This window comes from Paralichthys olivaceus, chromosome 18 (assembly GCF_024713975.1).
Source record: "Paralichthys olivaceus isolate ysfri-2021 chromosome 18, ASM2471397v2, whole genome shotgun sequence".
In the NCBI taxonomy this organism is placed as follows: Eukaryota; Metazoa; Chordata; class Actinopteri; order Pleuronectiformes; family Paralichthyidae; genus Paralichthys; species Paralichthys olivaceus.
This window is the reverse complement of record NC_091110.1, coordinates 1,573,387-1,591,794: the sequence shown is the minus strand read 5'-3', so window position 1 is coordinate 1,591,794 and position 18,408 is coordinate 1,573,387. Positions and strand designations below refer to the sequence as shown.

Sequence of the window (18,408 nt, the reverse complement as noted above, 5' to 3'; positions counted from 1 at the left end):
TAATGAATTATTATATGAAGTGTTGCTGCTATCATTCATAATCAATAACATATTTACACTGTTATTGTTTTCATTATAACTAGTCAGTGCTGATACCTGAGATACAGGGATTTTTTTTCCTGGTAAAATTGTATTTTTTTGTATAATTTCCTTAATCTTGTCATGGATTAAGAGCAGAGCATGTCCCATCTTGTTAATATATGTAAGCAAATTGTGATTGTGAATGTAGGCTATATGATTGATGAGTGTCTAACAATGGAGAGGAGTGTACATTTTAGTATTTATACAAAAGAAAATAAATGACGGGAGTAGCAGTGACACATATAATGATAATTGTATTGCCAATCATGGTAATATATGTATATGTTAGACATTAATGTGATGAAGAGGGAGATGAGTGAACAGATCAAAAATACGAACAGTTGAACATACATCATTGAGTTTGGAACTACTTAATATGCCAAAAACCATCTTCGAAAAAAAAAATTTGGCGAGATCTTTGATTTCTTTTAGTCTGGGCCATGTCCCATCTGCTCACATGAAGGAGGCAGGGTTCATAACCTATACTGCAGCCAGCCACTAGAGGTTGATCGAGATGTTTGGCTTTGCTTTATATATGCAGAGTATGATTGTGAGGTGTAGATCATTTGACCCATTTATTAATAAACAATTTATTAATTAAATCATAAATTACAGCATAATCCTTTAAAAAAAATAGAATAGAAAAACAGAATTTTTACATTAAGCATATTTCTAAATTAGATTTTCAAAGATTTTTAAACGGTAGTGTTAGTAATTTACAATAATGGTGTTCATCCAGGGCTGTTACTACTACTATTACTATTTTGATAAATGAATCAAATTTTGATTAGAATATGCTCATTTGCTCTATTGCTCCTGTGCCTATGTGTACAGACAATGCAATTTAAACAATTAAACATTAAAATATTTTTAATGGAGGACTTGCTTTCAAAATAAATGAGGGTCCTTTGTGACTGTCGTTACATTCCAACGCTGAAAAGAAGATAGAGAGGATATGTGCAGTTTCCTCTTGGTGGATTAACGTGACCCTGATAGGCCCCAACCTGGTCCTAAACCTAACCGGTTAGCTCTGCCCCCCAAACTATCTTACTCCTTCTAACGCTGTGGACACTATCTGATGATGCTTGTGCACAATTAGCAATACTGAGAAGAGGAAATCTGTTCCACTCAGACTGATGGAAGACATAGGCTGCCTGGAGGAGGGCGGGGGTGGGGGGAGTGTCGCAGCCTAGTAGATGTGGATGGTGCAGAGCGGTTGCGCCATCGTTGGAGCAATAGGGAGGAGGACAGGGAGAACCCGTGTAGTCTGACCAAAACGACGGCTATTCTAGTTTCAGCTTTCGCACATGCCAGATGTCGTCATTGGGAAACCACCATTGTGCAGCCTCGCCTCGCAAAAATGGATGAGCACTGGTTTGACGTGCGGACTGATGCGGTAAGAGATCGTCTGACAAGCGATTCGGTTCCGTCGTGCTCTGTGCACGGTGAGGATGCATGCGATCCAGATCAAAAGATGAATTTCACCTCCACAACCTGCAGAGGATTACGTTTGGCTTCGCCCCTCCTTGCTTTCTGTTTGATCTGACATCGCTGCGACGGTCACATGAGCGTGAAGAGGATTGTGCAGATTTTCGGTCCAGCGTTTGTCATTCGGGCTGTGGAAAAGTGTGTCGTTTTGTTTGTGATATGTTCACGCACGGAGGGATGCGGTGGGTTACCTCTCCCATGCATTACTGCCTAGTGAAGTCGTTTCCTCACTGGCTGTTGTACTAATCTGCTCCCAGGCTCGAACACTGACATCATCCTGGTCAGGATCGTGGCTCCAGGCAGCAGCTCTCTCTGCAGCAGCAGCAGCAGCAGCAGCTCTCCGCGGACACATCGTACTGTTTGTTAGCTCAGCGCGTCAATGCGACGTTTGTTCGGTCTTCATGCTTCGATCTGCGACCCAAGTTCATTTCCTTTCAGGCAGGTCACAGTGAACTGTTACTGATGTTGTGTGGGTTGTTATGTTTCTGTCAAGATTACACCAGCATATTGATGCTTCAGATTTGCATAATGGCAACATTGTGAACAGATAGGTTGCTTATTAACACATTATATAAATAAGCAAGCTATGTGCTTGCTTGTGAGCGTTGCAACAAGCAAGATGTGGTTGCCTTGGGTGGTTGAGTGGCTTTTTGGCTTGGTATAGATCTTATAACTAATCAGAAAAGGATGTTATCCTAGAGAAGAAGAGGCAAATTGTATGAAACCTATCAGCTGTAACATTTTCTGACATTTTAATCTTGTGCGAAGGTGATATCAGCTGATGACGTCAGAGGTTGGTGGTAAACCGTGAACATGCATTGCAGAAGTTGTCAAAGTTTAAACCTTATTTAGAGATAAACCCATCAAAAGCTTTTTGATGGTTGAAAGTGCATCTGTGAATCTGTAATTAACACATGCTAAGCAAGTCTTGATGACCTTCATTTCACATTACAGTTTTGCCATCAACCCATTCCCACACACATTCATACAGTGTACTTATGCATCTACGAACACTCGATCCACTCTATCCCTGAGCCATAGCTACCCGTAGGTAGCAAGTTCTCCTCAAAATGATCCGACTTGTTGCTTGGAATTGTCCATCATGTTGCAACCGATCAGATATCGGTTGGTGTGTTCAATTAATCCGTTTCAATTCAGTTCAATACAATTCAATTCAATTCAATTGAAGAGGAGAGATGGGCGGAAAAGAAGGGAGAGAAGAGAGAGTGATAGTGGGAAGGGGGAGGAGGGGGAGAGAGAGTTTCAGCCACTGGCAGTGTGACAGTGATCTATGGTACTATGAGTTGCTGATGTGTGAATCTTAATCTGCTGCAGAATTTTACCTCCAAAAGAGATGATTGATAAGCTGTAATTCTCCTCTTTCCCACCACTTACACTGGGTCAAGGGAGTACCCTTGGACTGAGATGGCCCTCTTAATATGGCAATCAATCAATCAAATGTATTTGTATAGCCAATATTCACAAATCACAGTTTGTCTCATATAGGGCGTAACAAGATGCGACATCCCATGTCATTAACCCCCAGCAAGAGTAAGGAGATGCAACAAATAAATTAGCAATAGATGCAGCGAGTAGCAGAGCACATCAGCCAATCATTACAACATAAAGAGGTGTGTCAATGTAAAGTAGTCTTACGTAAGAAAATGTCCAACAGAGATGAAGGGAGCAGTAATGACAGTTGTAATGGAGCTGTTGTCAGTAATGGTAAAATACGTGAGCAGCCATATTGTATATCTAATATATCGAGTTGTAATCATAATCTACAATTAGTTGCCAATACAATCACAATCCACCATGTCTGTCCAGTTTCTTCCTGCCTGGTGTTGAGGTGCTGCTGCCCCAGCAGACCACTGGATGCAATTGAATTTCATCTGTGCTGCTCACAGCATTAAGTGATTGCAACTAAGAATTACAGTCAACCTCTTTTTCAAAAACCCCAGTGTTGTTTTCTTCACTGGCGCTACTTTATACTGGAGAAATAGTCTGTTTTCTGAATTCTTCACAGAACTAAGTACGTTGTTTTGGAGGTTGTTGATCAGGATCATGGACTATGATTACAACAAGACTGCGTGATATACAATACGCCTTAAATTGTCAATGAATCCTTGTCATTTGTGAGTCCTCCTCAAACAGTTCAACAATATAGTGTCATTTTTTTATTGTTTGTGTGCGGAAAGTCTATGGTGCAGAGTGAAGTTAGAAAACTTTGTGTTCATCCTAGCTGGTTAATCTTCAACAAAGATTTTACAGTCAGTGTCATAAAATGAGGAATTTCAACACATTTCAGAGTGAAAGCTCTCTAATTCAGCTTGATATAAAACATCACAGCAACAAAACAAACATTATGCTTTAAATTTGAAAACATATTTCCAACTCCGAAGCAATTCAATAAATGTTTTTGCCATGATGGAGATAAGCACCTCTGCTCTGTGTCTCAGTCCAATATGGTGAAATGAAAATAATCAAATAATCCCAAAGAGCTGGCTGTTATTTTGACAGGATGGAGCAGAGACCAAGTTTGGGCGATATGCAAAAATGTTCTAATCAGCCATGGTCAGCCCAACAACTGTCGATTAATGATATATTCATGCAGGTGTGTGTGTGTGTGTGTGTGTGAAGGGGGTGCGCTAAGACGATGCACACATGCATGGGGGCACACACCAGTATCAGCAAATGCATGGAAGGGCTTGTTGCAAATAAGAATACAAAATTACCTATTTGGGATTGTTTTAGCTTTAAGTTGGATGCAACCGGGAAGCTGAAGTACCAAAGTGAAGCAATTTATCATCTCTGTCAACCTGCAGTGTGGCAAAAGATTTGAGAACAATGAATTTCGCCACTCTATATGCAAATAATCATGACTGTCATTCGTGATTGTGAAGACCAAATTATGGTTTTACCCAGTTTGACTTCAGAGATTTGTCCAATGACCAGTGGCGGACTGCACATCTGAAGCACCGGGGCATTTCCCACTGGCCTGAAGGTCTTTTTGGCCTTGAACTGATTAAGAATAATATCATAAGCACGACTAAGTTGACAGACCTTTGAAATCCACCTGTCTGGCAACCAATGTAATCACCTCGGACGTGACGTCTCTCAGTGACGCACATAGAACAATTTGTTCAGTCTGTGAATGCAAGAATGAATTAATGAGGTAACAAATTAATGAATGAATGAATTAAAATACACAAAATGAATTGAACTCAATGAAGTAACTATAAATAAAATGAATGAGAAAAAATTATGAGAAAATTGAGACAATAAATTATTTTTTTCACTGTGTGAATAATAAGTCAACCTTTATAATAAAGGAAAACCTAAACTGCAGTATTTATATATTTAGATCCATCGGAACGATTCCTTCAAACATCAGTGGATCCTAACCTCCACTCTGGGATATTATTTGGAAATAGAAGTTTGAAAGTAAATCATTTTTCTTTATTGTTGTGAGTGATCTCCAGTGCGCTCTGTGCACCTGATGGCACAGTCACATTCACTGCAGCAATTTTACACACTCGTCCTTAATGATACACACACAGTGTTAGAAGATATTATTAAAATTATTAATAACTCTGCTGTTTAATGGTATCTGAATGTAAGTTGTATTATATCTTTTTCAATTGAAGGTTCTTATGGAACAGTTATGTTCCGCGAGCACAACTAAAGCTGTTGGTTTTAATGTTAATGATGTACGAAATTTGTACGCATGGGTCAGAGTTAGCATGGAAGTGCGCACATTCTGCTGTCAAGGTTGTTTTTATAAGTGGTAAGTGGTTTGTATTTATATAGTGTTTTTCTAGTCTTGATGACCTCTCAAGGTTCTTTACAGTACAGTTAGCCATTCACCCATTCACACACACATTCATACAGTGCATCTATTAGTAGCACTTTTTTTGTTCTATGAGGGGCATTTTGGGGTTCAGCAACTTGCCCAAGGACACTTTGGCAAACAGATGGGGAAGAATTGGCTCAAACTGCCAACCTCCTGGTTGAAGGACGACCACTCTAGCCCTTTGCCACAGCCACCCCAACGTTTGCATGAGAAGTGGTGTACAAAAAGTTTCAGGCCCCATTTTGTGCGTACGCAATGGTTATAAATGAGGCCCCTGGTGCTTTGCGTGAAAAGGGTGGCCTGGAAAGGAGTCAAATTCCCAGCCTGAATTATTGTCCCAGTCTACCCCTGCCAATGACACTGTTTGTGTGTGTGCTTGTGAGTTGGCGTGAGCGGAAGAGAAGGATGAAGGAAAAGAGAGTGAGTTGAGTGAGGAAGGGGCTGAGAAGTATGTCATTATGTGGAGATTAGTGTTGATTTTGTGGCAGACAAACAAATTGATGTATGGTCCCTGAGAAGCTAAAAAGTTTAATGTTTAAACTGTAGCGGGTAGGAGACATCAGCTGAGTGTCAGTGTGAGCAGAAGAGAGAGAGAGAGAGAGAAATGAGCGAGCAGGGTCAGGATGGACTGATTGACTGAATATATATAATGTCATTTGTGGCAGTTCCCAAGATAATTATTTCTAGAGTTGAATTAGTTCTCGAGGAGGCAGACCATTATATTATCATAATAAAATAACTAATTGCCTGAACCATCGCACCATAAAAACAACCAACAATGGTCTTATTTAAGTGTTTGTTCAATTGCCTAACTCTAGTATAGACATGCCTCGATGACATGCTGGTGTGAGGTGCCATTAGGACCAAGTGACTGAAAGAAGTTCTGGAACAGTGCCAAGAAGCTGAAACATACTGGAGGAAATTAAATATCTGGGACACTCTACGTCAAAAGATGGACTGAAAATAGACCATGGTGGAGGCAGTCAAGAACGTGCAGACTCCAGAGTACAAAAAAGACATGGAAAGATTCTTGGGAATGGTAATATCTTGGGAAATGCATTTGTGTGAGGCTCACCTGAGGTCTGTATTTCCACTTAGCCATTTCATTAGTCAGCATTTTCAGCAAATAATATCCACATTTAAAGATTTTTTTCTACTAGGGGTGGGCGATATAGCCTCAAAGTTATATCACAATATTTCAACGAATTACATTTTATTGGTGATTGCAGCTTGCAGGTGGCGGCATTTATTGGAGCAATCAAAATGAAGGGCATTTCCATCCTTCTTTTTCTTCTTGCCACTTTAGCACCAGGTGTCTTTCTGTGACCAGTTTGTACTTGAGGTACGCCTATTTCCACTTTAGCATCCCACTTCCAGCAGTGAGCGATGGCAGCCACAATCTTGGGGTCCTTCACACTCATCTGAAGATAAAGAAAGATAGTTAGTCTCTCTCTCTTTCCCTCACGCACACACCCTCTCTCTTCTTCTCCTGAAGAATTCACTTGCCCCCTGTGCTGGGAAAGTTTGTTTTTGTATTGTGGTGAGATCAGGGTCAGTGTGTGTCTGTAAGTCATCGGTTATCTAAAAACAGACAATGCAGAGTCAGGATCGATAATGTGTAAGATATTTAGATATTGTCTTTTAGGATTACTGATTATTTTTCAAAGGTGTTTTATAAAGGGACTTAACTTATAAACAGACACATACTTGAAAAATTGTGTTTTTGGAATATTTAAAGTGATCCCATGTTTTAGTTTGAAGATTATTAGTCTTGCTTCTCTATGCCATTTTCTCCACATGTATATGTGAAAGTCAATGGAGGGAAAGATTCAGTTTGGTCACTTTTTTAAGACAAGCAAATACATGATATGATAACGATCAATAGTATAGCTAGTATACTGTGAAACTGGGTTAGTGCTGCAACCCTGTGTAGACTGATACATTGGATGTTGGTACTGTCTTATCTAACATATAGGTTTCTCTAATATTTCAATGACTGACACCTACCTAAATATATCAGTCCTACTCATGTGCTGGTAGTTATCTCTGGCAGTTTGTGAGAGTTTTTCAGCAGACTCTTTTTTCCTGTTTAAGACTTTTAGAACATCCACCAGCTTTCAGGAGTCTTGGCACCTCTTTGATCCTCTTCAGCCATGACCACAGACTCTATAGGAACGTTTTCTTCTCAGCTCAAATACAATTGCAAGATCATCTGGTTGGATATGTGGCTGTCGCACTTGTCTAGGGATGAACATGGTCGGCAAGTTGATCATTGTGCCAGTCAGAAAAAACAAAACAAATCCATTCCTCACTATCTGTGGCTTTGGATACATCCACATTTGCAGAGCTGTCCTCAAAATATTTCTGAGTGTGCAAAATACAATAAAATACAATGCTAGGCAGCTTTCATTTTATAGGATATTGAAAACAGGGAATATTATAAATGATTACAATAATTACTTTTTCTTTGGCTGACTAAGAATGGTTAAGATTCAAGGCTAGTAATTAAGTAAAGCCCACACTCTACTAGTTTATTGCTGAAGGGACCTGAATAATAACACAATTTCCTCTCTTTGCGGTGCCACGGGTCACAGAGCACAAAAAAAGCAAAGCCCATTGAGTGAATTATAATGGAGCTTGCTACTCATTCTTAGCTTGATGCTAAGCATCACTACCTTTGTTTGACCACAGTGTACAGTTACTTAGTTTGAGCAGCAGAGAGGCATGTAACCTAATTTTGGTACAAACAACATAGTGGAAGACATGTACAACATCTGTTTTTTTTTACGCTCCTAACTGACCTTGCTATTTAGGGTTCTTTGGCACACATTATGTAAATATATACATTACAGTCCTCCTGCAAGTGTTGGTACATAAAAAGCATTGTGCTGTCTTGGTACATTTTTCAAAAACCATAGTATATAATACACCTCCCTGTAAATATTTTTCTTATCTAAGAAAAGGTGAAGGGTAATCTAAATCCAAGCAAATAATACAACAGTCATAAGCATTTGATCACAAGCTCTTGAATTATAAAATATGGGAGTTGAAGTAATATCTATAATTCTTTGCATGGTTTCAAAAATCCAGTCAGTACTAACAATTGAGAGACTGAAACATTTTGAGTGAACCATACACGCACTTACATATATGGAGGTCACACATCCTTTAAAATGAAAGCAGTGTATCGAATAAAAAGAATGTGTTTATCAAACAATGCTTAGTTTGTGTTGATTGATTAATCTTAAAAAATGAGATTTATTTCACCTGATTTAAGTTGCTGCCTTTGTGAAGCTTCATTTAAACTGTACAACAGCAGAGTTGTAATGAATAAATTGAGCACCTAATAAATATTTATTAAATTAGTGTAATCATGTGTGATGATGACGTGGCAACAATTTAGTTTTAGTTTTTCAGATTTGATATATTTTTCAATAATGTTGAAGATCAAGGTAAAGCATACACCTCATTGTTGTTTTTTCAAAAACGAAATATCATTGATTGTAATTTTGTAGTTAGTGCCTTCATGCATGTAAATAGCAGAGAAATAACCAGATGTCATGTTCAGTTAAAGCAGGAGGACCCAAAAAAGCAGAACTATAGGTTTAGCAGAAAATGTCTTTTAATTCAGGCAGGGTTCTTTAGAGAGAACAAACAAAATCCAAATATCCAGTTAAACTCAAAAGGGAAACGGGACACATACAGGAAGTAGAGGTGAAAACACACAAGGAGCTGAAACTACAAAATAAAACAGGAAACAGAACTCTGGGAGAAAACATAAATCCCAACACATAAACACAGGGAGACACAGGAAAAGACCATTAACAAAGGAGTCCATAATAAAACCAGAACAACTAAATCCAAAATACTCTTCTAAAGGAGTCATGACACCAGATATAAAACACACTTATTTGGATTTGTCCTGTTTTGTGCATGTTTTGTTTACAAGACTTCCTGTTCTTACATTTTAATATTATTTATTACATATTACATATTTTATATTCTGAAATTTAACTGTAAATAAAAACTGAACTACAAATGATCAAAATTATGTAAATATTTTTCATGTGTGTGTGTTTGCATTAACCTACTATGGGCTAATATTATCCTATATTGTTCCTCTTCTTCACACACTTGATCTTAGCCAAATACAAATGTATCTATTTTATTTAATTTTTACCTCTCTTTATCTTTTTATCCCTTATTCTACTCCTTTTAATCTTTTATTTTTCTTTAAATGTTGTCTCTGTTGTTTTGTCCTTTGACTTTCCTGTACAGCATCTTGGTTAATGTATCTGTGTACGAAAGGTGCTTCATAAATAAAATGTACCTGCCTTGAGGAACACACACTGTTGAGAGAAGAGCAAGAACAATTAGGGCTGAAGAGGAGAACACAGTAGATGGCGGTAATGCACATTGATGTTGGTTGCCACCAAATCACTAAACTAAATGTAGAAGAAGATTTTGCCATCGGTTGCCACCCGCCAATAAACCGAACAAAGAAAAGAGATACAGAAATTCCTCAATTCCTTGCTCCAATACAATAGTACAAGCTAGTACATATAGTATACAGCTGAAAAAGATTTCCCCTCTTTAAAAAATTCAGTATGGCCTGGTTACCTTCTGCTTTAGGTTAGTGATGTGGGGATTCCACATGGAATAAAAATAAAAGAGACAGTAAAGACAACAAAACCTTAGATATGACAGACACATGCATTTTAGTAGTATATTATAGTAATGGTGAGTCAGTGTGAATGTGGATGTTGGGGGAGGGTTCTGGATAGGATGAATGGATTTTCCAGGGTGTTCAGTGCCAACAGTGCAGTGTTGCAGTGCAGAGTTGAGCTTCATAGAAAACACCCTCAATGCACCACAAAAGCCAGTGCTCACTATGCTCAGTGACCATAAGTAACACTGCTACACTTCCACTGGAGTAGTTGCATCCCTTACCCTGTATAGTCATTCACTATCTTTGAAAGAAGATACGAAATTGATGCATTAATCAGCTCTTATACTGTATGTGTACTGTATGTGTTACTGATTTAAGTCTGTCATTGGTGTCACATGAACACCATCTAAATTGCCAGTAGACCAGAATGTGAAGCTAGAGTAACACTCACTTCAAGTACCCAACTACATCTTCTATCTCCAGCCATCCTACAAAATGTCTTCTTTTTTTTTTACCATATACTGTAGTATAGGTTATAAACCCCACATCGTTAGCGGATCAAAGACTGAAACTAGAAAGTCAAATACATCAAAAACATCTTTCTCAAATAAGTGTTTTTTTTGTCATCTTAGCTAATTGTTATGACGTAAGTATAAGCGCTTATTTTCTAGTAAGTTTTGTTGTTATATTTGGATGCTCTTAAATTTGGATGCTCTTAAACATCATAGGCAGATTATAGAAACTCAAGTGGTCAAGCATGTGTATCAGTAGTATCTCAGTACCGCAGCTCCATCTCTATATCACCACAGCAGAGACAGCATTTGTAACTGGGCTATTTTGGCTTAATTTCGTAGGTTGTGGGAGAAAGTGGAGATGCTCTGGGTGGCTAAGGCTCGGGAAGCAGAGCGGGTCTTCCACTTACCAGAGGTTTGTTTGACAAAGTGCCCTTGGATAAGATACTGAATCCATAATTGCCCATGAGTCTGAGGCATTGTATGGATGGTGTGTCAAAGAAAAAATGCTGCATGAAGCCATGTATGTGTGCATAAATGGGTGAATGGGACTTGTACTGCAAAGCATAGAGAAATTACTATATAAATACAGTCCATTTACCATCTACAATAAATATAGATTATGGTTTTCCCTCATTTAATTGACTGTCTTATGGAATATTCATGTTGCATGTCTTTTTATGCCATGTATTTTCAGCACATATTTTGTCAAATTATTGAAAATATTTTTCATTGGCTTGTGTTTTGTCTATTTACATGTGTTTTCTGAAGCAGCAGATCATTGACCTCTCTGGGTCAAATACACCTCAGTGGCATCCTCTACTGAGCACATTTTTATGTAATAATTATAGTTACAGATAAAAATGTACATGTTGCTGACATGCAAAGCTTATTTGTACATTAACACTGCTATAGCCCACCCGCTGTGCCATGGGTCAGTGGTGGGTGTTCTGTAATTAGTAGTTTGAAATATTTTTTATCAATATTTATACATATCAAATTTAAAGCACTCCAGCACTAGGTTTCAAACTAAATAATACATCCACTGTATTACATGTTGTTATAATAACCAGTGTTGGCTGCTGTAATACAAATTTAGACTCGTATTTATAGGGGGTCATACTTTTGATGCTGCTGCCACAATTGATGAAAGCAGAAAGTCCAAATAATAATTTATTCTAAACTTGAAGTGACAAATATAAGATGGATCTCAGAATAGTTTCAATTCTTTCAATACCCTTAGTAGTCCCAGGAATATTATCAATTTTTTTTGAAGAAGCTCTGAATGCTTTGTTCAATTTTAAGTGAAAATAGATCACAGAGCTCCCATTTCTAACGAAAGAGATATATTTCCCTTCAGAAGTGTTTTTCGGTGCTTGATTGTAGTCTTGTCAAGATGATAGCTCTCTTTCCTCTTCTCCCTCTTCATCACATTAATGTCTCAGAACTACATGTTACTGACTTGACTTCTCCCGTGGAGTATTTGTGCTTTATCATTGCAAATACAAGGTCGCAGCTGTGGCCACATTGTGGATCGAGATTTTGATTGTGGATTGTGGTGGCATCTGATCCTGGATTATGATATACAACTACATTGCTTAGCTATACACTATACAATATGCTTATTCATTGCTGGCAATACCACTGCTATCATTACAATTGTCATTGGGGCTCCCTTCATATCTGTCTGTCATTGTCTTCTGTATAGACTCTTATATACATACATCTCTCCAATTTTGATAGCCACTGACACTCTTGCTGAGGGTCATTTTAGAGATAGATAGATAGAGAGAGAGAGAGAGAGAGAGAGAGAGAGTGACATGGCAAACAAAACATTATAGGGAAACACAAAGTAAGTCATATGAGAGAAGTGGAGTTCCCCCAGCAGTCTATGCCTATAGCAGCATAATTTAGGGATGGTAAGCCACTGGGACAATGAAAAAAATGCTTTCCACCCCTTCTTCACCATCTGAATTAAAACACCAAAATTAACTACTATGGACAAATCTCCTCAAATGTCTCATCTTGAAAGCTTAAATTTGCAATATTTATATGATGTAATCTTTTTGAACATATTGTCAATTTTGTTTAATATTTCATAGTTGGTGTAGTACTTTTTTATTGTCTGCACAAATGTTACTGACAGAAATTCTTTGTTTTCTCTCCAGGTGAAATCAACATTACAGCAACTTGATGGAGATAACTAGAGGATTCCCTTTAAGATGACACGCACAGACCCACCTGACATACTGCTATCAACTGTGCATCGAGATATAAAAGTGATTCCCATTTCTTCACACTTCGAGTCCTTACAATGTGATGCTATAGATTTCAGCACACTGGAGGACAGTAAGGGTAACATCAATAAAAGGCACTGCCATACCTTTGACTGTAAGTCATTGGATTTCCCAAAATCAAACAAATATTCAATGGAGTCCCCATACAGGAAGGCTGATAAGCATGCAGCCAATCAAGATGTTGCCTGGAATGCTTTAGGCCAGCAACAGAGATACCGCTTTTCTGCTCCAGACATTTTTAGCCATAGGTTAACTTCTCAACCAATGGCGGCTGATATAGCCAGTGAGTTAGTTGTCCCTGAACAAAAAAGAAGGACAAGGTCAAAAAGTGCCCCCCGGGTCCAGACCAGTCTCACTCCTATGTCTTTTGAAGGGTGCTCATCTTCAGGGAGAAAGGGTAGAGAATCCCAAAGATCTGCAAGAGACTCTCGCTGGAGACCAGAAGTATCCCCACGTAGGGAATCATCATATGCTGCAAGTAGGGCCCATATGCATGAAGTACATCCCATTAAGTTACAGCCTCAAATGGGTGACAGCAGTAGATATTCACCTCACTTTGCTGCTGATAATTCTGAGGATGAAGTCCTAGATAAACCAGCAACTAGTCCTCATGTCAGGTGCCGGGTGGACATCAAACCTGATGACGCAGCATTACATCATTCAGGACCGAAACAGTGTACATCTCAAGTGGACATACTATGGCAGAGGCACAACAGTGGGGCGAGTAGGAGTCTCACTGTACCCCGCCATTTCTCCTATTCTAGAACACCAACTCCCACTGACTCATTAGGTACAGAGAAGCAAACCTATCCATATTCCCGCAGCTTGCCAAATAGTTACTTACAACCCATGGACATTCACTCACAAAGAATGCCCTCATCAAGTGATTACTATGGAAGGGAAAGAAGAGCTCATTCCAGTCCTAATGTGCCAACCAAGTTCTTTTATGCAGACAACCCAGGGAGATATGTTACTACTGTTCCTCCTCAACCAAGTTCTTACTTCCATGACGAACGTTACACACCAGGACAAACATATACCCCAAAAGTGCAATATGTGCAAGATCCAAGGACTCGAACTTTGCATGCTGTAGCTACAAGACCATATTATCCTGAGATGGAGTCCTATCCATACTCTGTGAAGACACGATATCCCAAACCCTATACAGCAAATGAACCAGGGCCGTACATCATACAGACACCTCCAACTAGAATATTTTACGGGGATGATCCAAGGTCTTATCAAATCCAGACTGCTCCACCAAGGTTTTATTATTCCAGTGACATGTATGCAATGCCACCTGAGCACCATATCCCAGCAAGGGCATATTATACAGAGGGCCGAAGACATGCTAGAGTTATCCAGTCTCAAACTGATGATTGGTATGGTTCAGATGCATCTGGTTATTCCACCAATCCTGCCTCTTACATATCTCAAGTGACTCCAACCAGAGTTCGGCAAGAGCCTGTGTTAACTCCTTGGTATACCAACCCATGTATAGAAACTCAAAGAATTGGCACCGATTCTAAATCTTACTCAAGGTCCTGGGATAATATTCTTAACTATCATGTAGAGAAAGAACAACCTCTTCCTGTGCAGCGGGGTCAGAGCTATGATGATCTTCTTGACTCCAGGAAGCCTGCAGAAGCCACAGGTGACAAACCTCAACCAGTGGTAGTTAATCTCTCCAGTTCACCTAGACGCTATGCAGCCTTATCAATGTCTGATAACTCACTTGTTGACAAAAGCCCAACAGAGATTTCAAAGAGCAGTACCAGTAAACTCTGGTTTGTCACTCCAGAAATAACCATCACTGATAATGACATTCGCACAGGGAACCTTAATAAGGCTGAAGGTAGGTCCGCTAGTTGGGACATTCTTGACTCCAGAAGCACCAAGGGTCCAGAACTGTCTCACTGTGACTTTGAAAGCTCAACCAAAGAGAAGACACATGACAATGCCTCACTACAGCAAAGCCTAGAACAACTTGATGAACTTCTGGCAGATCTTGTGACTGATTACAAGCCACCTAGTAGAAGGGCAAGCGAGGACATTTTGGATCAACTTAAAAAGTTAATTGATGAGGAAGAAGCAGTATCTCTGTCCAGAAAAGGTTCAAAGGCAGGTACAGAGGAACCAGCTCCTCTTGACAAGCAGCCAACCTCAATAAGAATAAATCCTGATCATTTTCAGGAGATGGATGGGGCCAGTGATGCAATGAAGAGTGCAGATGAGTGCTCCCCAGATCAGAGCCCAGATGAGGATGATACAATGATGTGCTCAAACAACAGATGTCGGAGGACAGAAACCCTCTTCAATGCTTGCTTGTATTTTAAATCCTGCCACAGCTGCTATACCTACTACTGCTCTCGAAACTGTCGCAGAGAGGACTGGGACATTCATAAAGAAAGCTGCCTGTATGGAAGAATTGGAAGCACATGCCGTCACATCATCAAACACTGCCGTGAAACTGTTGAAGTCCACAAAGCCTTCTCCCGGATTGCCAAAGTTGGCTACCTTTCTCGAGGTAGAGGGGTTCTCTTCCTTGGCTTTCCGAACCCGGCATCATCTAGTAATTTCCTGCAGTATGGCCTGGATACTCTACTTATGTCCCCTACATATCTGTCCCTTCGAGAGCTTGATAGCTTTAAGGACAACCTAGGGGAGTACTGTAAGGAGCTGCAGCAAGCTGGTAAAGAGTATGACCCAAATGAATGCTTCATCTTGAATGTATCAATAGCTGTTGGTGACCAATTGGCTGATGGGCCATCACCAAGGAACCATGCTCCAACTGTCAGAAAATATGCAAAGGTTGCTCTGGCTTCTTTTAGCCCTGAGCGAAAGGTTCACAAGAAAGAAAGTGACATGGAAACACTCATACTGACTCCACCCCCAGGAACAGCAGATATTGACAAAGACGGAGAGGAAGGCAGAAAGGCCAGGGAAATCTGTTTTATCAATATACAGCGAGAGTTAAGAATTCGAGGGGTCTTTCTACGTCATGAATACCCACAGGTGTATCAACAGCTCTGTGAGTTTGTGGAAAGTAACAGAAGGTTCACACCCACTACTATTTATCCCATTGACAAAAGGACTGGTAAACAGTTTATGTGCATGATTATGGCTGCCTCTGAGCCCAGGACATTGGACTGGGTAGGCGCCCCGCATCTCCTTGATGACATTATTTAAGTATACCTTTGGTTGTAAATATATATGTATAGAAATACATATATATTGTTACACATATTTAGATATCAATTAATTATAAACATTTGTAGACAAATATTTTGTTATGAAAATTAGTATTAGTATTAGTCTTTATCAGAATAATTCCTGTCAAGTGGAGAATGAGTACAGTACACACAACTTATTTCATCTTTTTACAGGTCATGTACTGTTACAACACATTTCCTTTGGAGGGATAAAAACAATTTTGGTTTTGATTATTTTTATTATTATTATTACCAACTACTATATGTTCTTCGTAGCTTAGTCTCTTTTAATGACAGTCAATGTCTTTACATATCTATATTTCAATGATATGCCATTCAGAAAAAAAAGAACATTATTTTCTTAGTTACATAAGTACTTTCTATGCAAAGATGCTATTTGAGTTAGTACCACATTCCTGTACAAGATCTTTTATATGATATTATATGATATTAAATTATATTATATTATATTATATTCAGATAAAATGTTGGAACCTTTGATTGCAACTGAAATCCTCATCATAAGAAAATGATGAACATGGAAAAGAGACTACTTCAAACATCTATAATCGTTGCTTGGGTAAGAATACTATATGGAGAGTTGACATTTTCTTCCCTACTGAGTCTTATGGCATACTTTGGAGATGAATTTCTGTAGTTTTGTAATTCTGCAAAGCAGAATCTGGAGCAGTGCTGAACTTGACAGCAACCTCCACAATAGATATAAAATGGTGCCAGTTACCAGTCACACAGAACGTGTCGGCCTGTACTGTTTAGTTTTCAACACTGTGAATAGTAAGAGTTATCTATTACAAAAAGAAAACTTGGTATCATACCAAAAATCATGCAATTTCCTAGAACACTGAAGTTGTATTTTTCAATATGTTTGCAAATTAAAATACATGAATTTGGAGCAGGATATTGTCCTTAGAACAAGGTGAGCCGGATTTGGCACAGTAGCTATATGGTATGTAAATGCTTGAAGATGACATTTGTTGTGTATTTGTGCTGCACTAGATTTATTATGTGTGATTTATGCTGCCCATTTTTGATTAAGAACATAACAACCATTAGATTGCTCAGTGATTGCAGAAGTTTTAGAGAAAATGTATCAATGCAACTTAGCCACGTTGCCTGGTTCTTAGTATACTTTACATTTCTTGATTTCAATTTTGTAGCATCCTAAATCCCATATTTCCTGACAGCATACAGATGATGATATGTGACTTACAGCTGAGTGACTGAAAATCAACAGTCTAGCTGGAACATACTATATGTTTGAAATATTCAAACTTCTCAAAACTGACCTAATTTAACAAATGACCCATCTGGAAGATGTGCAGGAGCATTAGTCAATCAGTCCTCATTGAAAATGAATAAGCTGTATTCTCACAGTTGTCATCATGTTTCCCCATTTAAACCTTTTTCATTGTTAAATCGGCATTGCTTACAGTTTTCAAAACAAAGTATAATGAAACTTTAAGAAGCACATACAGTATATATTTGAGAATTAGTTTTTGGCTGACAGGATGTGCTGTACAGATTCAGTGAAAATTAGCTGACTGCATGTGATTCTGTTTTCTATGCTCTGATCTCATTTAACATGATACTGGTGATAGTAACTTGCTTGACAAATGGACTTGTGAAAGTGAAAACTACTATGCTGTGTATGTAAAATCAAATGAATTTTACATTTTTGTTAGTTGTTCAAATCAAAAGAAACGTATCAAAGGCAACGAAGAAGAGACCTCACATGTCGAGAAAATCCTACAATCTTGTATTTTTTTATACTTTCAACGTATGTGACTGAGTGTGTCTATTTATAAAACATATCTAATAAATGGAATGGGAACTCTGTTCTGAGGTCTGCAAGCTGAGTCATTATTGTTTTAATTTCAGAGTAGAGATGTACTCTTTGTAAAGAATTTAGTTTGCTTGATTTTATATGATACATTGTTTTAGATTTTTGTCATACTGTAGGGTCTGTTGATTTCATTATTACATTTATCAAATAAAAATACAATAAAATGCACACTTATGAGGTGCTTTCTGATAATAATGCCCAAGGGAAGCATATTTTAAGTGAAAAGTATCTGTCCAAGCCCAGTACTTTGTGGAACTCCATGATTACCTTTTGTGTCCATGGAAGAGTCATTGCTAGCATGAACAATATTTTATCTTTAAAATATTATTTAAACCAGCCTAGTGCTGATTCTTTAATCCCAATAGCATATTCCAGTGTCGTAAGCATCTGTAATAAGTGTAATCAAATCTTGTGATAGTGTCAAATGCAGTA

At 38.5% G+C, this 18,408-nt stretch overlaps 1 protein-coding gene across 2 annotated transcripts; it reads left to right on the top strand.

Moving 5' to 3' along the window:
• The first annotated feature begins 1,265 nt into the window (after nucleotides 1–1,265).
• ajm1 (apical junction component 1 homolog) lies at nucleotides 1,266–17,969 on the top strand. 2 transcript variants are annotated; one of them, XM_069514008.1, is made up of 3 exons: nucleotides 1,266–1,477; nucleotides 10,946–11,018; nucleotides 12,772–17,969. In XM_069514008.1, exon 3 carries the CDS (start codon nucleotides 12,826–12,828, stop codon nucleotides 16,087–16,089), a length of 3,264 nt encoding a protein of 1,087 aa, XP_069370109.1. In that variant the 5' UTR covers nucleotides 1,266–1,477; nucleotides 10,946–11,018; nucleotides 12,772–12,825; the 3' UTR covers nucleotides 16,090–17,969. The 2 variants fall into 2 exon arrangements, with proteins under 2 accessions (XP_069370109.1, XP_069370108.1); XM_069514007.1 differs by lacking the exon at nucleotides 10,946–11,018.
• Nucleotides 17,970–18,408: the final 439 nt, after the last annotated feature.